Genomic DNA, 23,129 nt, shown 5'->3' with positions numbered 1-23,129 from the left:
ACAGACACCTGATGCAAATGAATTGGCTCTATATGAAAATCTGAGCAGCAACATCAGTACATAGCAAAAGCTGTTTGGCATTGGTGCTCTCAAATTTCTCCAATGTATTTAACAGTTTAATAGGTTTTGGATGGGCATACGTTCCTGTGTGGTGATTGGATGTTTTTAACTGTGTACTGAATCCAAGCATTTGGTTTTTGACTGAGCAATTTTGATTTAACAAAGTTGGAATTCATTCTGTGGATAAATTGTAGATTTACATTCTGTATCGGCGCATAGTTTATTTTGTTATTATTTAATAAATTACTCAAAATGTGTGTACATTTATATGACAATCTATTATATGATGTTTTGCACACTAACACTGAAACCATCTGATCATGTCTATACATAGCCCAATAAATGAAAGAGATTCACATAAAGATTCGTTTTAATAACTTGGGTCATATATGGGTTAACAGCAGAGCAAAAACAAGCAATTTTATTGCATGCAAGGATTTCTAATATGGTTCATACTTTCTTTGTGAGCAATATTCATTCCTTTTTTATGGGGAAAAGAGATTGAACCATTCACCATGTGAGTTGGGGAAAACCTTGTGTAGGGTACAGGCATACCCTGATTCTTGTAATAAAAGTGAACTTTTATACCAGCTGTCATTCACTGTAAGAGATCTCCTATGAGAACTCTATGGCTATCCTTAATTCATAGAAGCAAAATGAAGTCAATGGCTCATGTTTTATAGTGATGAACTCACTCTGAGATTTTTATTGGGTGTGGATAATACTTGGTGGCAATGTTTCAGAGGAGTACAACCTTCTTCATCAAGCCATTCTTGAAACCTTGCCACCATGTATTAACCACACCAAATAAAAATCTCAGAACGAGTTCATCACCGTATTGCATGTGCCATTGAATTTTTTTTTTCTATTTGATATTGTTAGAAAAGAGGGAAGTCTTCTTTCAGTTGATTTTGCATCATGTTCCTGTTTCCACTTTCATCTGCAGTGCTGCCAATGTTTGTCACATTATATAGTGGAAATATTCCAAATGATAATTACAGCACTATGTTTTGGTCAGTGTTTTATAAAATAAATTATGTAACGAAACTCATCTTGTTGAATTTTCAGAGAAATTAAGAGGAAAAAAAATGGTTTTCAAGTATGATGTTCAATCTAGCAGCCCACTGGAGTCTTCACTTAGAAGCTCCACATGTGTTCAACAGATAAATTATAGGGGCATCTGTGCAATTCAAGTTAAATGTTTAGTGAAAGTACCACCAGTGGTCTTTAGAGGTAGAGGATTTGAAGTTGCAATATGTCTGAAGCTGACTCATTTTCACATTTCTCATTTTTTACAGGTGATGGGTTGGACAATAGTGTAGCCTCACCGAGTACGGGGGATGATGATGACCCAGACAAAGACAAAAAACGTCATAAAAAGCGAGGTATCTTTCCCAAAGTGGCCACAAACATCATGAGGGCGTGGCTTTTCCAACACCTAACGGTAAGTCACTCACTCACTGCTGTTTACTTAGCAGTACATGTATTGTGCTATACAAACTAGTCCACCCCATTATAAATTAATCATTGATCAAGAATACACCTGAGGTTAGAAGAGAATTATTTTCACCGTGGGCATTTAAAAAATAAAAAAAACAGCATACTGGCGGAGTCATGGCTGGATTTATAAAATATATTCTTCAGTGGTGTAGTTCACAATTGGAAGGAATAATTGGTAACTATACACTGCATATATACAGTATAAATATGTGCCCCCCTACCATACCTGCTAAGCATGGCAGCTGGAGAGGAAGACTTCAGCAGATGGTGGTTGCCATGAGTGACAGGTAACCAGCTTTTTAGCATTTCCATTTATGCTTCCCACTATATCATGTTCCCAGTCCCAGAGCAGTGGGCCGATCTCTACATCATGTACACTTTTGAAATTACAGCACAGAATGTCACAATGCATGCCAAGGGGGCTATTAAGCTTAGGCTTTCTCGAGATATATGAGGACCGGAGCTACATTATATTATTATTGCTACAAATTATGAACAGAATACCAAAACACAACACAATTCTGAGATTGCTTGAGGTGGTGCTGTAACTGCATTTTCATCCTTACCAATAAAAAGCATAAAAAGTACACCATGCCCTCACATCATGTTTAATTAAACAAAAATGGTCACTGTACAACAATTAGACAAAACCGTATGGTTCAACTAACAATAACAAGGAGATAGCACTGTAGATTACAGTTGCAGCAGAAATTAGTAAAACTGTTTTAGATAAAGTATATGTAAACCCTCACCTTGTAAAAGAACCCAATCAGTTTAAAATAGAAATGGAAGGTAAAACATATATATATATATATATATATATATATATATATAAATATATATAATCATAAATATCATTTGTCCCCTTTTTTATAAGTAATCACATAACCTCTGTTCTCAGCTGCATAAGGATCTTAGAGAGATAGGGAAGGAGAAGCAGCAGCACACCAATCTTCCCAGTGAATGGCTGGTGGGGGGGGGCATGTGAGCACAAGTCTGATCATTGGAGTAGAACATAGTTCTCAGCACAGATAGAAAACTGATCACACTGTGTTCTCCTGCCTAGTGTGGTCAGTTTTTAACAGGAACACCAGGGATTTCACACAAAGGAAGCAACACAAAGAGAGCAGGAAACATTTTCATACAAGTCACAGCAGGCACATATCATGAATATGAAATTCTGGGTTGAAATATTCTTTAAAAATAAGCTTCAGCCAGGTTTCCAAAAATGAAGTCTTTTAATAAAAACAGGCACTAACCTGTTCAGGGATTCAGCTCTGTACTCACCTATCATAGGTCTTAAGGCGGTGTTCAGGTCCCCGGTGACAGCATGTTAACTGTGGGAAGCCGGCTGTGACTCCTTGTGGCTTCACTGCCTGCTTCCCACTTCACATGTGGGAGCCGCACTGTGCCATGTGAATGGTCCCACAGCCTCCTGGGACCTGTGACATGTGCCAAAAGGTTCTGCTAGGCCATCCAAGCAATCCAAGTTGAAAAACTTGGTACCCACTGCTTTGCAAAAAAATAAAAAATGCAAAATATGATGGGGAAGGAATGGGGGGAAGAAGGAGGAACAGTGGAAATTCCTTTTTTGGGTGAAGTTCTGCTTTAAGCGCATGAACAAACATATCTTTTTTTATGTATAGAAAATGTAAGACAAAACCCCAAAATGATACTTAGCTGTTAGATCTCTTGGTTAAAGCTAAGATTAAGGCTGAATTCACACTTATGCAAATTGCATGCGAGTTTTCCTCACATCCAATTCGCATAGAAGGGGAATGTGACGGCTCTCTATGGAGCCAATTCACATATCTCCGGGGAGGCTGTGTAACGCTCTGTGCATCTTTGGCTCAGTTTCAGAGCCGAATTCAGGCAAAGACTCGGCCCTGATTCATCTCTGTACGAATGGGGACGCACAACGTTCCTGTGCGATCTGCACCTGGTTCCAGTGCGAACCGAGACTAATGGTAATAATTTAAGTGGTGATGACTCCGAAGGTGCAGCTGGAGTGAATGAGTTAGTGAATTGCAGAATGCAACAAAAACAGAGACAGAATTTGTAGACAAGGTAATATATTTTAGGTCTCTTGCAATTCTCTCCATTTAGAATCAAGATAAAAGGTCATAAACATAAGCAGAGCAACATTTATAAACATTGGCGCTGGCCCAGAATGTTTTGTGCATGGGCCTCTGTGTATTCTATGTCTGAAACTTTAAAGGAGAACTAGGGTTTAAACTAATGTACTCAGTTTAGTGTCATATAATTCATTTACAGTGCCATCATCTAATTACATCCATACCAGACACAACCAACATTCAATCAAATCTGTTAGTGACATCAGCATTTAGTACACAGGGGACCAGTGACATCAGTGATTTTATGCAGGGTATTGGTAAAAAGTGGAAACGGAATGAACTTGTAAGATACAACTCACTTATAAAGAAAATATTCCATTCCTAAAAGCTTGAATGGCATCCATTATTATATGAACAAATCTAAGCACTGTTTGCTTTGTAATGCATCCTAGACAGATAAAGATCCATGGTAAAATTTGCTGTATGATAATAATAAATCTGAAGTTAAACACATGTAATAAAAATCCCTACACTTATTTGCATTACTATCACTAGATAAATGTTTACTTAAGTTCATAGTGAGAGTTATGTCGCTCATTTCCTACATCCAAAGGAAATCAACAATGTGTAATAATTTCTTCCTGTGTGCTCTCCAGAGGCTAGTAAAGCATAGTTCATTGTCTGAATAGGTTCGGAGTGGTTCGTTCTATGTACAGGTATTCACACGTAGATTGTAGTCTCTGTGCGTTAAATTGCGCAAGTATACAAATGTAGTATATCAATTTGTGTATGCATCTTTTCTAATCTTTCTGTTTGTTAACATGCATCATAATCTAACTTAGTAATTGCATATTGTGATAATTATAGGAGTTATATTCAAACAAACTAGCGTTTCATGTCACTGCATCCTATACAAAGGGGTTGCCTGGATGGTGAATACTCATCATTTATGTTGTCTGTTTATTGCCCAGGATTAGTGATATCATATTTGAACATTTCTAAAATTAATTGAATAGTATAGTTTTTCCCATGTTGGAAACTATACTATGAAATATTCAGACATTCCTTTTGCCTGGAGAAAGAAATCATCCTGAAATTTAATATAATCAGGTCACTCTTTTCACACATTTAGCAAGCGGTAATACTGGTGCAACCTGTCATGCGATTTGACAGGTCCAAATCGCAAGACAAGTTGCACCCTATTGTCTGCACCGGAAACGGTCAAATCTGTGTAACGTCGACTTTTCGGTGCCGCACCGATTTCAGGTGCGACTTGCATAGACATCTGTGCATTAAATCACACAAATGTCAGCCAAGTTGCACCTGAAGTCGTGCTGACATGCAGCTTTGAAATCGCATGATTTCAAGTGAAATTGCGTGCTTTCAAAGTCGGATTTGGTGTGACCAAGGGCTTACATGTGAGTTGATTGAGTTTTTCCTAATTAATACAGCTGTGCCTCTCTAGGGTAGTGGGGAAAACCTGCACTGTTAGTAAGCCATTTGTATTGTAAGGACCTGTGTCTCCTCCCATACAAGTCAAGGGAAATGCAATGCAGCTTAAAGCAGGTCAAATGCAGGACAGAAGGAGGTCAACTGCAGGTTGAATGCACTTGTAATAAACTCTAAATCAGCAGAAGCATCTCAAACACACATCACAAACATTAAAAGCACATTGTATTTGACCATGGAAGCCTGGACATTGATCCTAACAGAGCCTAGGGGGTTCAGGTCCCATGAGATTCTATTTTTGAGGCACTTATATATGTTCTCCTCTAGCTTATATGGGTTTCATCTCCCCAACCAGCCTTACAGTGTGTCTATGACATTGGCAGAGACATTAGGTATTACGCTACCTCAGGGAAATTGACTATAAATGGTCTGTAAAGAGATGTTGTTGGAGCTATACCTATGAATAGGATGTGTTATCATTAGTGCCTTTTGATACACTTTTCTTGATTTTGTAGCAATGTTTATGGTAAATGCTTAGGCTAACAAGGTCTGATGAATTGGATGCTGCTGACTAGTGAGGGTGCACGCTGGGAAAAGGTTAGTTTATGATTAAGCCCTGGGGACAAGGCCAAACATGTTGGGGACATGGCTTGGATTAATCAAGCTAAGGCTTATTTTACCTGCTATCTACTCGGCCGGGTGAGGTGTGCGGTGGTCAGGCTCTCTTCCTACTTCTACAATGATTACAGAAGTTTTTATTTGAGTAAAATATCCTGAAAACATAGTTTCTCAATGAGCAGATCCAGCTGTTTAATCTTAGCATGTGACCATACCCATGGATGTTTAGAGGGACAATAGGATTGTTAGTAATTCGACCACTTTCATTGGCAGAGATGATCATTGTACATTGGTTTGTCACAGGAGATGCTCTCATCATTATTAACAGATTAGTACAGATTTTGTTTAATCTATCGATCTGTGTCTGTTAAGCTACATCCAGATTTTGTGCTGCCTAGGCATAAGCAAAGGAGACATTTAATGCAAACCCCACACCTTTTGTCACTCGCCATGTTATATCATTATACCAGAGTAAGTACAATGCATTAATAAAAAACAGAATATATTACTAGAGGCAGTGTGCTTTCTGCTTTTCTTTTTCTTTTTTTAGACTAACCAATGCACCAATTACAACAGAGAATCTATAATATTTTTTAAGTTAAATAAAGCATTGTGACTGCTGTTAGTAGCCCTCTGCTACCTCCCCCTATAATTTCAACTTCATTATACAATCACATGTGTAGTTAAATTCTTGTACCCTCCTGTACTAGGCACGAGTGCATTGCAGAAGTTACAGCGCTATGACCATGAGCACTTTGTGCTCTCTCAAAAAGTAAATGCATTACACGTGCACTCAGATTATTTATTTTGTAACTAGTCTAGGTAAGATTTACTCATCTTAACACAGTATTAAAAAAAGCAAAGTTAGATTGTAACAAGGGTTTGTGCAAAAACATTATACTCAAATGTTACATAAAACGGTCTTGCTAAAGAAAAATAAATAAATAGAAATAATAAAATACCTTTACTGGATAAAGTGTGGCTCACATGTCCAACAGTTCTTATGGCCTTCACATAAGGCCGCATGATATCTGTTGAAGGGGAAGATCAGCCAAACTGACTCTGATTGCTACCAAGAGCTTCCTTTTCCTGGGGAATTATCCATCCCACCAAGACTGTTACCACAGTTTTTCTTAAACATTTACAAATTAATTTGTAAATGGTTTAAGAAAAGAGAAATGTGAAGTTTACTGTAAGCACAGAATAATTCTTTAAAATCCCTCTGAAAATGTTCTGATCGCAATAGTGACCTTCAGGTTGCTCATTTCCTGCTAGTTAATGCCCTGAGAGGTTAACTTCAGGTCTTCTTAGAAGCACTAACTGCCATGAAATTCTCTCCCCATTTGTCACTATTAGTTAGTCGATCAGGGGAGAGTTTCAAATAACTATACATTATGCAGAGCCCTTAATTGACACTACCTGATTTTCAACTTAGTATGATAAAACCATGCAAAATGCAAATCGGGGCACTTTCATGTCATGCCACATTATGTTTTATTATTTTCAGGATCCTTTTTCCAAAGCCATAAGGAAACCCTTTGATAATTTTCTGCAGATTATTTCAGGAGAAATGGTTCCCAGTACAGACGCATTCTGCGGTGACTCGCCATAGTAACTAAAGCTTTCATGTACACTTTAAACTGTTGCAGGGACCTGAGAATTTTATAGACTCTTCATATATTTACATTGTTAGGCTCTTTGGCTGACATTCCCTTTTAGCATTCGGTCTGTATAATCATTTCCACACATGCAGAAAAACAAATTCATATTTATATACAAAGCATCTTTCGCCAGGCTCAAATATTGTGTGATAAAGGTGTGTAAAAATACTATTATTAATACCAATTTACCCAATATTAAAGTTCATTGGGGGTTGTGAAAGAATGTCTCTACAATTTGTGAAGATTTATTTAGTTTACCTATATTTTTTTAAAGTTTGCATACATGAGCACAGAATAGAGAGTTCTACTACTGGTGTTTCTGATTGTTTGCTCCAGGAGAGGTTCAGTTTCTCTTCATGGGGGAAGTTGGTTCTTCTTAGAGGAAACATTCACTGAACCAAGAGCCACAACATCAAATCCATTATGATGCTGCAGATATTGGTTCTCAGAAGTATCAATTCATGCACGGGCCATGTTCTCAGATTATTGTTGATTTTCTTTTCCATGGCTGTGGGACATAGATTTGATTATTCAATAGCTAGGATGTTTGTTGCCTTTGCCCTGAAGTTTTATACACTACCCAATATGGTCTGTGTATGAAAGCTATGACTATACTGTTTTGACCACTTTTGTGGCCCCACCATTGACCCCACTATCAACCTAAAAGAGTGGTTTGGGTTTGAAAGGTACAGATTGGTCAGTTTTGTCCATTTCTTTGAGTTGCCAAATCTGCTAAATATTAGGACACCTGTGCTTCAACCCTAGTTAGGGCAACAAGCCACATTTACAAGATGCCTATTTTTACATAGGTGCCTGGATATAGACCAATCCAACTGTAATGACTATTTTTTTGTGATATGTAGTTAATGCATAGCCTATTGTCTGCAGTTATATTGCAGCTGAGTGGGATCATTTTTTTTTCTAAAATAGATTAACCACTAGCCAACCACACACCACCTTTTTACTGCAGCAGGGTGGCCCCGCTGCTCTGGATCACATAGACATACCTGATCCAGCATTTCCAGGTAGGGGCTCACACGTATACTATCCCGTCTGTGCTGTCATTTACTACAGTCAGTTAGCAGGTCCCAGCCAATTATTTTTGGTTGAGACCTGCTGATTGGCTTAGAGAATCACAGTACAGAGCCCTGTGCTTACTAACAACACAAAGCTCTGTACATGGAGCAGCAATGTGGCTGTGTTTCCCCCTGCAAAGCACGGAGAAAACGCAGCCACATCTACTAGTAAAAGCAGCACGCATTACACATTATTAGGTACACAGTTGCCCCTAGATGTTAAAACCTCCTCAACCAGTGTCATTAGTACAGTGACAGGGTATAGTATTATTCATTGATCACGTATTAGTGTCACTGGGGATGTCAGTGTCAGTTACTCAGTTCCTACCCAGAGTCAGTTAGTGTTAGATTGGCCACTGCACTATCACAGTTCCACTGTAAGTTGCTGATCACCGCCATTACTAGTATAAAATAAAACTCCAGTAATATGTAGATGCTTTAACTTTCACGCCAACCAATCAATATAGATTTTTTTTTTTTTTACCAAAAACATGTAGCAGAATACGTTTTGGACCAAATTCATGAAGAAATCTGATTTTAATTTTTTTATTGCATATGTTTTATAGCAAAAAGTAAAAATTGAGTTTTTTTCTAAATTTTTCATTTATATAATAATAAAAAAAAAACCCAGTGGTAATCAAATACCAACAAAAGAAAGCTCTGGTTGTGGGAGAAAATATAAAAATGTAATTTAAATTTATTTTAGGTTCTGTGTTGCATGACCGTGCAACTGCCAGTTAAAATAGCACAGTGCAGAATAGCAAAAACACCCTGGTCATGAAGGAGGTAAAACATTCTGGGGTTTAAGTGGTTAAACTTTAAAAGGATGGTGCTTATAATTAAATAATTAATTCGTTAAATATTTTGTCAAATCATTAAGCATTATACAGTGTCACCTTTAGATATTTCAAGACAGCATATGATAATGCTGGCTAACTAATAATAGATAGATAGATAGATAGATAGATAGATAGATAGATAGATAGATAGATAGATAGATAGATAGATAGATAGATAGATAGATGAATAGGGAGATGCCCAGCAGGAAAACTCCACATTTCTAAATATAGAATGTAGTTCACAAATCACTGTTACAATCAATCTAGCTAAACAGGAACAACATCATGGTAATACCATAAGGCTGTGTAATTACAAACACATTTGGACTAACATTCTTCTCACACTGAAGTTCATGCCGTTTAGTCCAGGAATAAAGCAAGGGCCAGAGTCTAAAATGTGTTAAAGCAATCTGATATAATGTTTTATGAGCATCAGATTTATAACAGTTTAAGCCAATTCATTTTTTATATCTTGCAATACAAAAGTTCAAATGTTTGTTAGCAAACCTCAGGCAATCTCAGTTACCAGCAGATAAGGGTCATTTACTAATTCCAACATAGATTCCTTAGAGCAAAATGAATTATGCACAAAACTGTTTATCTGTCTTTTACATAACATGTTCATCTCTACAATGGTTTTGAGCATTGCCAACTCAAATTCATTACAGGTGCGTTGTACCACAGTTTGGGGTCTATATATAAATATTTTCATACAATTTTTACCAAAGATTCACTAATTTGTCTAATTGTATTCAGTTAGGAAAGTGTGCGAATCCTCGAGGAAATCTTCTTGAAACTTGTATTAAAAAGTTTATAAATGGACCCCTAAATAGAAATTTACATTGTGCAAAGAGAGATATTGTACCAGCTTATTTAAATCCCTAGAAATACTGCTTATTTGAGGCTTATCTGTTTGATTGTCACTCTTTAGAGCATGGAAATGCCGGAAAGTGCTTTAGAACCGCTGAACCATCTACATTTTGAGCCATGTATAGGCAGGCTGGTTGTAATGAATTAAATTCATTGATCAACTTCAGTACAACTAGCCTGTCAGATTTTTTTTCACATAGCTACCAGCAGTTATCATTGTATTCTGACAGTGGGGAAACCTCCGGCTGTCAGAATACAATAGCTACACAGGAGGGAACCCCCCATCAACACTGAACGAATGAGTTGATGGGGGAATCTTCAAGAAATTTTCTTTCCTTCAAGCTGTGGTTGAAAGAAAGTAAAATTGGTTGATGTATGGCCTACCTTACTGACAGCTCAGGTCGGAGCCGCTGTGCTAACAATTTTAAGTTAGTTTAGCGATTTCCTCTACTGTGCTATTGTGCACTGACAGGGGGGGCGGCCCCCCACTAGATTTCTTCCGGGAGGTGGTCAGCAGACCTTTTAGGGTCATGACCCTTCAACAGAACCCGGCAGAACGGATCGACTGCCGTACACAGGGGCCGAATGTGGGCCGGTTTTTATTGAACCGGCAGATGGCGCCCGATATTCGCCCCCTGTATACTAGCCTTTAGTGTCAAGTTTGCAGGTTTATCTTAATGAAGATAGTGGGAAAAGGGAAAAAAGGGGAAAGGGGAACAAAAGTGGGTGGTGGAGTCTGTAGGCACTCACAAACATAAGATTGCCATCCAATCAGCTGAAAATGTCTGGGTCAATCAAATAATTAAAGGTATAGGAAATTCTGCTTAACTACAGCAAATAAAAATTAATGAGAGATGGGATGTCTGTATAAAATACATGCATCACTGTGCCTTGGTTCCTACAATCTGCTGTTTAAAGTTTCTTCTAGGAGTTACTGTTGGTACTAGCCATTTTGTGCCTCCATCAACTTCTTCAAGATACTGGACTCAGAGATACCTCTGACACACCTTTGCATTGGGACTCTATGGTATGCCTTTACACACTGTGATAAATATGATGCTGGGTTACTAGGTGTAGGAGTGCTTAGATGATCTGGGTGAACTGACATTTTGGTTGTGAGTATGACCCTTTACCAGGTTCCTTAACATCTAGGTATACATAGGGCTGATGCAAAACCCAATGATGTCTTCCCATAAGACCTGGCCTTAGGTATTATTTATTCTCAAACACCCTGGAATATTCCATCAGCATGTTAGCAGTAAAGCAACCAATCTATTTTTTTTTCCTTTTCCTTTTTCCTTTTCAAGAAAATCACTTAAGCTCTTCAACAGTTATTTTAGCTCTCAAGTCTGAACAACATTCAGAGAAAGTGCATGTTTTTCTCACCTTACTCACAAAAGCCTCCAAGACTTGGGCTATTCCAGACAACCTTTAAGATACACAGTGTCGCAGAGTCCTTTGTCTGAACGGTATGATTATGATCTACAATTGCCCGCCTCATTTGCAAGCCTTCTTTTTTTTTTCTCCACTTCTTTCTTGTTTAATTTAACAAGAAATGAGTAGTAAATGAAAGCTGCTGTCTGAAATCCCACTGTGAGCCTGTTTTGCACTTGGCTCCCCTGTGAAAAGGCAATTTGTGAAATTATGTGATAGAGTAATTAGTTGAAACCGGGCCTCCTGATTGTTGCTGCCTCACTTGTGTGGCAAGGGTCTGTTAAAAAAAAAACTAGAAAAAAAAAACGGGAGAGATAAAATAACGGATTATTACCCAGGCAAGTTGGCTCAAAGCTTCTCAGTTTATTTGTAAACAGAATATTTAGTGACCACATAGGAAGTTACTATAATCATTCGCTCGTAAAGAAACCACAGCAGTGCCTTTGGATTTATATTGAGAGCTCATGTAAAATTTAAGCTGGGAAGCCAGCCTCCCTGTTAATGTAATTAGGGCCTAATTTACCACCCTTTGCACACAGATGTAATAAGGCCTTCATATGTATTCAATCTTTAAGTACATTATAGAATACCTCAGTGCACCAGTTAGCAAGCAAAAACAGGTGTGAGGCCTTTTATAATTCATTTGTACACAGCAAACAAATTGTATTTCTTGGGAAATATTAACTGGGATCGGAAGAAAAACAGTGCTTGCGTACAAGGTGGTAATGGACAGTTACCCTTTATGTTCTCATGTATTTCTCAATGGTTAAGTAAATTAAAATAAATGCAAGGGAAATCAATAGGCTCACACAGTCTTGGTTGTGCCTCATAGACCCTGGGACAGAATGACAGATGTGGCACATACAAACCGTTTAAGTATTAATGCTTGTGAACTGGTTCAGTGTGCAGGCCAAGAATTATTCTGCAATATTGCAACTCAGAAAAATAATTAACTGTGGTAGTGTGTTGTGATTAAAACCTGGGATAAAGAAATATTGTCTAAATAAAAGAGGCATGTTGTATTTGTGCTGGAATCTTGGGCTCCGCTGTGTGTTTCTGCCAGATCTGTGCAATAATCCAGCATAAAACAGCTCCTGCATTTTGTCTTTGTGCAGGAGTTACTGGTAATAAAGACTGGTCCCTGCTGCTCTCTCACCTTGTGCAGGGAGACCAGTCTTGTATCTATCCCTTGTAGTTTTCTACACAGTCTGTGCTTTGTGCAGTACATTGATGATATCACTGTTACTTCTACCAGTTAAAGTAGAGCTCCACCAGAAAGGGGAAGCTTCCCTCGTTTACCTCCTCCACCCCTCCGCTGACACATTTGGTACCTTTCGGGGGGGACACCTGGTTTTTAAAGGTACCCCCTGCTCCTTCCCCCGCCACGTGCTATTCAGAAAGTGCAGCACACTTCGTGAATGCACAGTAGGAAACCAGCTGTGAAGCCACAAGGCTTCACTGTGGGTTTCCCTTAGCTGAGATGGCAGCAGCAGCACTCAAAAGCCATTTGAAAAATCGGCTCAGCTGAAGACGCCACTGGATTCATGGACAGGTAATTGTCAAATACTAAAAGTCAGCAGCTACAGTGTTTGTACCTGCTGACGTCAATATTTTTTCTGAAGGAGCTGGGAGCTCCGCTTTAATATGTGGGGTTTTGTAGGCACTTGGTGATTGAGAAATAAACGTATTTGGGCCTAGATTTCAGCTTTAACACTGTTGGGCCTGATTTATGAAAACACAAGCAATGTAAAACAGAGTTTAATAGTTGCACTGATCAATTTAACAGATTTTACCCTTCAAATTAAACTGGGAATCTGATTATCCTGAGTCAGCAGTCTCACTTTTGCACCAATCATAATTTATTACTGATTATGCTTACAGGGATGCAGATAAAAACCCTAGGCATTAACAACAGCCTAGATCTGAGATACCCATCTTTCCTTAGCTCAGTGCCCATATTTAAATATAATAATTGCTAGGGAGCAGTTTTAAATACGAAGTGTAAACCCTAACGCCAGTATTTCACAAGTGAAGCAAGATCCCTGTGTTGGAGGCTGATTTAAACAATACAGTCGTGTTACTATTGCAAAGTAGACTGCACTGCAAAATAAATGATGTTAAGGCATTGGGGTTGATTTATTAAAACTGGAGAGTGCAAAATCTTGTGCAGCTCTGCAAAGAAACCATTCAGCTTCCGGGTTTGTTTGTCAAAGCTTAATTGAAAAAGATGGAGTGAGAAGCTGATTGGTTTCTATACACAATTGCACCAGATTTTGAAGCTCTCCAGTGTTAGTAAGACCCCTTTCACACTGGAGGCGTTTTCAGGCACTTTAGCACTAAAAATAGCGCATGGAAAGAGCCTGAAAAAACCTCACCTGCAAAATGGGTGCTGTGCTGGCAGGACGTCCAAAAAAGTCCTGCAAGCAGCTTCTTTGCAGTGCCGTAGGAGCGGTGAAGGCAATGGGCAGCGCTGCCAAACCGTCAGCAAAGTGGGGAGCTTTTTTTTTGTATCTGACAATAAATGCAACTGTTCAGGTGACAGCTGTCTATAATTTCCCCCTCATTTTAGAAATATTTCCTTCTACTTCTTGTTACGTATATGGGGCAGGAAGTGAAGGGAAATCTCCCCAATGGAACGTGAAGAAAAAAAAAAGTTAGAAGTTCTAACCATTTTTCTTCCATAACCAGAAAATTTGCCAGAGGAAAACTTTGTTACTGAACTGGTGCATTTACACTTATTCCTGGTTAAATAGGCATATTCTCTTAAAACAAATAAAATAGCTGAAAATTGTAATAATAAAAAATAGAAAGCTGCTTTCTTTATTCTTGAAGAGAATGTTAGCTGTAGCTTGTATACAGACAGCTACCTGTAGGGAGCCTACTCCAAGCAATATCAATGGTAATCATTATCCGCTTGTAAAGCACTGTCACCCTAAGTCCTTGTACACATTTTGATGGAAAATGTCCGATCGGACCGTGTTGTTGGATAATCCGACTGTATGTGGGCTCCATCGGACTGTTTCCATCGGAATATCCGACGGACAATGTTTTAGAGCTGGGCTATAAAACTTTCCGACAACATGATCCAATCGGACTTTGTCCGATTGTGTGTAGAGAATTCCGATCGGACAAAGTGCCATGCATGCTCAGATCAAATTCCTAGACCAAAGCTATTGGCTACTAGCCTGAACGTAGTCCCATCGTAATGAAATAACATCATCACGTTACGTACGATCGGATTTTCTGACAACTTTGTCCGACGGATTTTGTTGTCGGAATGTCCGACTGTGTGTACAAGGGCTAAAAGTTGGAATGTTATCCAAACCTCCACAATGACGTTGTAGAGTCTTACTGAAGTGAACAGCATATTTTTTGCAGAAATTAGGATCGAGACAACAAAATGACCTTTCTGCATCCTTTGTACAAATGTTGCAGTTAGGGATTACTGTGCTGATGGTGGACCAATATGAGGACAATTTACTGACATCACATTGCTGAAATCCTCAAGGCTCTTGTTGTGTACACAAATTACAGTAAATCACTATTTTATCCAGCTTCTGAACAGAAGGTGTCCCATGTGTGTCAGTTGGCAGTTGCTATTTTCATTTTGTATAATTTGTTCTTTAAAAAAAAAAAAATGAAATAACTGAGAAATTTTATTAAAGAGACACACCACCAAAACAATATTAAAGAAAACCTGTACAAAGGCAATATAGAAGCTGTTACTGACATCTCTCTTTCTGATAAAAAATGCTAGTTTCCTGGCTCTCATGCTGATCTATTGTCCTAAATACTTTATGAATTGCTAAACTGGAACAAGTATGTACATCAGGAAATCTGACCCAGCAAGCATGTTTAGAAGGTGAGACATGTCAGTCTACATATTTTGTACTGTTTCCTTAAAAAACGTAAAATATATTTGTATTAATAAAATACCCATTTTATTCACATGTTTAGGTGTGCAAAGACCTTTTTAAAAGGTAAAAATGTAACTGGTACTGTACTGGACCGTATTCGTTTTTTCTTTTTTTTTTTTTTTATATAGTGAGTGTTGTAAATATAAATGTAAGTGATGATTATTAAGTAATCATTACCAAAACTTATGTCACTTCTTCCATGTCACCTTTTCTGTAATGAAATCAAGTGTATAAGCATACTTGGTTTACACTTCTTTCCATTGTTACAATTATATTTATTAGTGTAAATGTCACATACTCCTCCAAGTGTTAACATTACTTTAGTGGAGCCATTGGAGAATTTAATGGTTTCCTTGCTATTGGAGTGCCAAAAGATTTTTTGTTGCCTTTTTTTATTTTACCCAAGACTGAACTGTTAACGCTGGATGGAATTGTTATATATGTGTGTTCTAAGCATTACTGCTACTGTTTATAGCAATATAATGATAACAAGCAAGGGCAATGGTTTAGGGCTGGTGCATACCAAATGCAGTCCATCACACTTTTGTTCTGCATCAAAAATACTGTACATGGACAGTGTTTACATGGATTCCAATGACCCTAGTTCACACCAGTGCAGTGCGTTCTAGTGCAGTCAACACAGGTAGAACATGTTGCACTTTTCCTGTATAGAACGTGGCAAAATGCCTCAAAATGCACAGGAACGATTAAGCAAAAAAAAAGAAATGAAGAAAAAAAGAAAGGAAAAAACAAACTGGAGTGCATCAAAAAGGTGCATGCAAAAATGCATCCGGAATGTAGAAATTGTGTTGAGAACCGTCCCTTATAGAAACCAAATGTCCTACATCAGAAACATCTTAAGAGCATTAGCCAGGTTAGATGCCCTAACAGACCATTTTTTTGTAGCTACAAAAGAAATTAGATGAAATAATCAAAATAGCACCAGCATGCTGATCTCAAGGAATTTAGCTACCTTAGGCTTAGGCCTGGGGGACCACCATACATAAGAGATTGGGCTACCTACCTGACTTGACTTCGGCTCCAACAATACTTGTCTGATGGTAAATGTACCATTACAATTACCTTGGCCTATTAGTGGTCTATGTGTAGCCAGCTCACATTGGGAAGCACAGATGCCTTGAACAGCTGAGTTATAACTTGTGGTTCTACTGAAATTCCAAGTTTTGCAGCTGTCCAAATGCAGCACTTGTTTTACAGATGTTGTGATAAAATGCAAATGGTCTCAAACTGCCCTATTGTTCATTTCATTTTATTGTACCATTAGCATTCTGAGCATGTGTGTACTGTATTTATTGCATTGAAGTAGATTTGAGGAAATTATCACTTGTATTACAGAAATCACCCAATACAACTTTATCAAGAAAGGGGTAGGCAACCTCGACCCTCCAGCTGTTTAGAAACAACTTGTCCCACGAGACATTGCAAGACTCTAACAATCACAAGCATGACTCCTAGAGGCAAAGGCATGATGGGATTTGTAGTTTCACCACAGCTGGAGGGCCGAGGTTGCCTACCCGTGACATAAGGCAACTATAATGCATCTTTAACCTAAACACTTAAGCTGGCCATAAATAGAATTTTGAAGGAAAGGTCTTTGCAAAATTTGTATGAAAATTTTCAGAACATTCTCAGAACATTTGAACGTCGCTTGAAAGATTTTGTTTCCTTTTAACATTTGATTTTGGAATGAATGAACTTTACCGAATGAATACCACATACACTAGATTAGAAATTGATTGGTTCAAGAAAAAAAAAATTTCCTTTGCTCCTTTGAATGCTACTTTAAATTTTCTCATCACTGTGTACAAAAACATTGATTTGACCCACCAATGATTAAAAAAACGAACAAACTTTCTTTTCTTAAATGTTTTCATTTGGAATTCTATCTTTGGCCAGTATTTAGCTGGGTATACACGCAGATTTTTTTTTCCATTCAACCAGTAGGTTGAGCGAAAAAAATAATATCACAGATCCCTCTATCTGCGCAAGCGATGAGGATGCAGGGATCTCCCCTGCTGGGGTCTCCCTTTGGTCAGAATACGCACATAAGCCCTGCAGCCATGGACTGTAATGGCTGATCGAAATGCTGGTTCTCCAGCAGGACCATTCATCAGAAGTCAGTTGTTATACCAGCTTCTGTTAAACAGAGAGGGGAACACAGAAATGTGTGTGGTTACTGCTGAACTGGCTGGATTTCGATGTGTGTATACCCTGCTTTAAGCCTTGTACACACAATGAGAATATTGGATAAGTGATTGTCCGTTTTTTTTTTTTTTTGCGGGGGGGGGGGGGGGTGGGGGGTTTATGCTAGTCTCATATCAAAAACCAGTAGGTTACTAAAGTTATAAAAATGATCACACAGCAGAATACAACTTCGGAAGTGATGTCATGTGTTGCATTGTATTGTACAGGCATACCCCGATTTTAAGTACACAATGGGATTTATTTACTAAAGCTGGAAAGTGTAAAATCAGGCTCACTTCTGCATAGAAACCAATGAGCTTCTAACCCCAGCTTGTTCAATTAAGCTTTGGTAATAAAACCTGGAAGCTCATTGGTTTCTATGCAGAAGTGAGCCTGATTTTGCACTTTCTAGCTTTAGTAAATAAACCCCATTGTGTACTTAAAAGTGGTGTATGCCTGTAATGTAGTCTTTCAGTTCCGAGCATGCGTGATTTTGGTTGCATGATTTTTTTCGGGTAAATACTGTACTAATTAAACAAAAATTGTACATTCTGGTATCATGCGAGAAAAAAATGTCATGCTTGTCCCTTTGGATAATTTTTTGAGAACTGTCATGATTGGCTCCGAAAGCTGTTTACTAACGTTCAGATTATTGTACGATCGCTTCGAAAGCGGTATTTTTTTCACCCGATTTTCTCATCGTGTGTACTAGGCATTAGAATGTTACAGGTGGAGCCTTGTGTGGTTACTTGTTACCATGACATGAGTAGGCCATTTAAGAAACCACTGAACAATCTCTGTGTAAACAGCTCCCCCACAGAGCTTGGTGTGATATGTTGTGATAACAATAGAAATGCTTTTAATTATGTTTCTTTGTAGAAATAGCTGTTTGATTTCCAAAATCCTCTGTCATGTGAACTGAATCCAGATTATCAACAGACAAATCGGGTGGTCACATGCTCTTATTACAATTCAGTGATTTTTTTTTCTTCTCTCTCCTCATACTTGCTGGAATTTCATTATTTTGTAAAGCTGTTCTCGTGATCAGAGGGAGCCTTAGTCACGAACACTGGAGTATAATTCTGACAGGGTCTGTGATGCAGCAAGACAGATTATAAATTATCATGACCGGATTTCTGTATATGTGCAGGGTGCTTGAGAGGACTCAGCCAAGGAGGCCTGGCAGGAGTGAGCGACCTGAGTGATGACAGAACTTTGTCATTTGCCCATGTCCAACTTCATCACTATGTTGATAATATTCAGCGAAGAAGGTTTTTATTGCCATGCAGACAGCCCACCCTGGGGTGCCCACCATGTTAGCTTTCCTCTTTCCTTCTGTCCAGCCTTTCTTTTTAAAATGGTTCAAGATATCCAATATCAGAAATGGCACACAATTCTGAATAGTTGGAAACAGTTCATACTGAGTGGCTGCCAATGTGGACAGCTGCAGTTTTCAGCACAAGAAAATACCACTTTACACTAGCAGTCACCCTGGAACCATCGTCACATGTCATCTTTTAGAGTAGCTTGACTTTTATTCAACCTAGTGAAAGGTCAGTCAGCGACATCAACTAATTAGATTCCAGTTTTCATCATTTTAGTGCAGTCTGATTGGTTGCTGGGGGATAGTATACTTTATGCTCATTATACTTCATAATTATATAATAACTTGTATAATAATACAGGCCAATGTGCCTTGGAACCAGAGCATATATATTCCTTAAAGCAATATTATGTCAAAACCAAAGAATTTAATATGTTGCAGATTACAAGCCATTAGATGTGGTGGCTGCATCCTTTTCCTTTTTTTTTTTTTTTGGCATTTTCCCTCTGTTTTCACCTGGTAATCTGGCCAGTAACACACGTTTTATATTACAGTGATCCTATTCTAGATGAATGAGCAAGAGGGCCACCTTTGGCCAGTAGATTTAGATTCCATGTGCCCTTGCATTGAGCCTGCACTGATCAGTGCAGATCAACACAGCTCAATGGACATAGGGCTTGATTTATTTTATTAAAAGCAAACACACTGTGGGGGTTATTTCCGAAAGGCAAAATCCACTTTGCACTACAAGTGCATTGCAAGTGTGTTTGAAAGTGCACCTGGAAGTGCAGTCACTGTAAATCTGAGGGGTAGATCTGAAATGAGTGGACGCTCTGCTGATTTTATCATCCAATCATGTGCAAGATAAAATGTTGTTATTTATTTTCCTTGCATGTCCCCCTCGGATCTACAGCGACTGCACTTGAAAGTGCACTTTCAGTGCAAAGTGGATTTGCCTTTCGTAAATAACCCCCTGTGCACTTTGGAAAGTGCAGTTGCACTCTGCAAGTGCAGTTGCTCCAGAGCATAGTAAATGAGCAAAATCTCTACTTATCTCCATCATCCAATCATGTGCAGCTTTTTTTTTATTGTCCTTGCACGTGATTAGGTACTTTTAGCAAATTAAGCTTTACCTCATTTACTGAACTCTGAAGCAAGTGTATTTTCAGTGGGCAACTGCATTTTGCAAAGTGCACAGTCTTTTTGCCTTTAGTGAATCAACCCCATAGTGTGAACAAGTCCTAAAGTGCCACTAAATGTAAAACAAATAGAATAACTATTATTATCCCAAAAATTTGAAATTCCAATATATTAGAAGAAAATCTGCAATAAGAACATAGGCAGCAATAAAAAGTCAACAGAGGTTCTCACTTTCCCTTATGCTACTTAAAAAAAGCACTTCCTGTCTGATGAAACAGTTGTCACAGTAACAGTAAATAAGAAGAAACCTCTCAACGGAGACCTGAATAGCAGTAAAAGCCCCCCCCCCCCCCCTTTCAAAAAAACATTTTAGCATAACTCCTGTAAATGTTATGTGTACTGATTCTTTGCCTGTGTCAGCCTTTAATTCCAATTGTGACAAAAAGGACCTTCTACATTATGGTAACTATTATGTTGTCTAGGGTAAAAGACATTAAACATTTGGCATTCCCTATAAGTCTTGCCAGTTTTATTTGTTATGTTAACTATAATCTTGCAGGACCATGGTGCCTTTTTTAACTAGGTCATCTGTTTTGTCTGGACCATTAAGGATCAAAGGTCATTTGGAATCTAGAAGTCATTAGTCAGGGGCTGTTCTGTGCTGGATCCCCAGGATGCCAGCTCACTAGTCACCCATGGCAACCTGGGTAAGACATGCTGTGCTGTCGCAGACTTGGCAGGGAGCCGACTTTTTTTTTCAATTCAAGTTTGCATTGATAACTAATGCAGCAACTGCTGTCAGAATTACAATATAAATATGTACACATCAGTCACCATCACATTCATGCATAGAAAAGGAGAAGAAGCTGACATTTAGAAAATGATTTCAGAAAAACTAAGGTCCATAGCTGTAAAATAAAAATTAAAAAAAAATAGCAGAATGCATTTTAAAAGACATTTAGCACAAAGTAAATTCATTTAAGGCTGAATTCTACTCAGTTATAAAAAGTTAAAAAAAAAAAAAACTCGGCAGGTTTAAAGCAGAGGAATACTCACTTTATTCATTCTGCTGACTTCCACCCAGTCATACAACCCATCCCATAAAGCCTATCCTCTTTGACAATTGTGTGGCTGCCCCCTCTCTGACGTTATCATTTACAATGCAGGACTAATTTTATGCAATGCAGAACTAATTATTATGGCTGCCTGAAGTTTAATTTTACATTGCCTCTTATTGATCTTCAGTCTTTCTTAGTCTTTCCCATGGTATCAAGTCTGGACTAGAGGTGAGTCATGTAGGTGGTCCCTATAGTTCTAATGATCCCTTATATGAACCTCCTGTCTCTAAGTTATACAGGGTTTTTCCTCCTCTCAATCACGGGAAGACTCCTGCCTCAGGTCTGTCCTCATGCCTGACTATTAACTCCAATTTCTTAAAGGAGTCAGTGCCTGCTTCCCCAGGGGATTCTGATGTGACTAAATCCCTTGATCTGGATGCTGTTGGTCATCACTTTGTTGCTGTCATCCCTGTGAAGGGTGAGTGACCTAGTCCCTGCACTGAATGATGTTGAGGATGTTTCTCTCAACCACATGGTTCCCTTTAGAGCCGCCATTTTGCTCTGTGAGCCTCTTCATCTTGTAGTATCCATTCTGGGGACAGACATTGATGTTTGTGTATCCCTTATCTCTTGGTAGACTTGGTGTTCAATTGGATTGTCAACAGATTACACAAACGGCAACCCTGCTCATGGACTCTGATTTTTGGAGTCAGACCCCTCTACTGTGGCTGATTTGCAGCCTTTAGGGGAAGTTCCTCAAAGTATCTTCCCTATTCCAGTCCTCAATCAGAAGATAGTTTTTAGATATTTGGCTAACGTTCCTGCATATCACTCTGCAACTGTGGATGCTTCCATGGATCAGGTGGGTCAGTGAACTTGTTGTCCTATATCATAGATCAGGTAGGCAGGTACTGCAGGGTTATTATTCCCTGTCAAGTTCTGGTGTCAACACCAGTTGTCCTTGTGAACAGATCTACTCATCCTACTGTATTCTGGTGTTACTGCATCAATGTTGAGTGGTTGTCCTCCCACTCCTTTCTACTTTGTTGGGGTGCCTCTGACTACTGAGTTCCCTTACTATCCCCTTTTAAGGTATATTGCTAGATAGTTCTTCTTGATTATCACAAGCGAGATTTGATGTCTGTTCTAGACACCCTTGCTACTTTTCAGAGATTTTCCTCCCTGATGCCTAGGGTCGTAAGTTTAAGGCTTAGGGCTTTTGTCATCTTTAGACTGGCTGGTCTCTCCTTGTGGACTTGTCCAGTTTTCCTTTAGGGATCTGTAATTGGCTCAGGCATAGTAAACCTAGTTCCGGTGCTCCCTTTGTTGACTATTTTGTTGGTGGTCTTATCTTCCTGGGTAGTTACATTTCTCCACCTATTCGTGGTTGCTTTGGTCCCAACTACTGTTACACTTTTTTTAAGTGTCCAAACCTTCTGGAGGCAGCAGTATAACCCAAATGTCTAAGAATGACTATGTTCCTGTGGGTTTCAATGGACTTTAAGAAAAAGATTTTACAATAAGTACTAAAATCTTACTATAATCCAGTTTGGGTTGTTGTGTGCTCAGGTCCTCCTGCTGTAACTTTCCTTAGCTCTTTACTAATAGTGTCCTGGGAAAATATTTGTGTCAGCAACTAGCCATATCTCTGTCCTCAGTTTTTTAATTTAGGAATACTTTCCTTATTTCAATCTGTAAGGCAGCAGAGATGTATTAAAACCTTCTGTTTTGAGAACACAGTATCTGCACTCTTGAAGTAGTGGAACTCATGGATAAAAGCATAGCCAAGTCACATCACTCATTCTAAGCTTTATTGAGACCTAATGTCCCCCCCAAACTTCCACCTAGTCTTGAAAACATCATCAATTACAAGAATGACAGCCCCCTGGGATTCAGGGCAAGA

At 38.6% G+C, this 23,129-nt stretch overlaps 1 protein-coding gene across 4 annotated transcripts in view; it reads left to right on the top strand.

Moving 5' to 3' along the window:
- MEIS1 (Meis homeobox 1) overlaps nucleotides 1–23,129 on the top strand; it is a 200,978-nt gene that overhangs the window by 100,814 nt on the left and 77,035 nt on the right. For all 4 annotated transcript variants that reach the window (XM_077485952.1, XM_077485953.1, XM_077485954.1 and 1 more), the window contains exon 8: nucleotides 1,359–1,504. In XM_077485952.1, coding sequence (XP_077342078.1) covers nucleotides 1,359–1,504 — 146 coding nt within the window. The remainder of the gene's footprint in view (nucleotides 1–1,358; nucleotides 1,505–23,129) is intronic.

The sequence above is a fragment of the Lithobates pipiens genome, unplaced genomic scaffold, assembly GCF_037356315.1.
Source record: "Lithobates pipiens isolate NorthernLeopardFrog02 unplaced genomic scaffold, aLitPip1_a1.2 Scaffold_18, whole genome shotgun sequence".
NCBI classification, from domain to species: Eukaryota; Metazoa; Chordata; class Amphibia; order Anura; family Ranidae; genus Lithobates; species Lithobates pipiens.
Note: the sequence above shows the minus strand (reverse complement) of the source record. Positions and strands in the feature narration are given on the sequence as shown.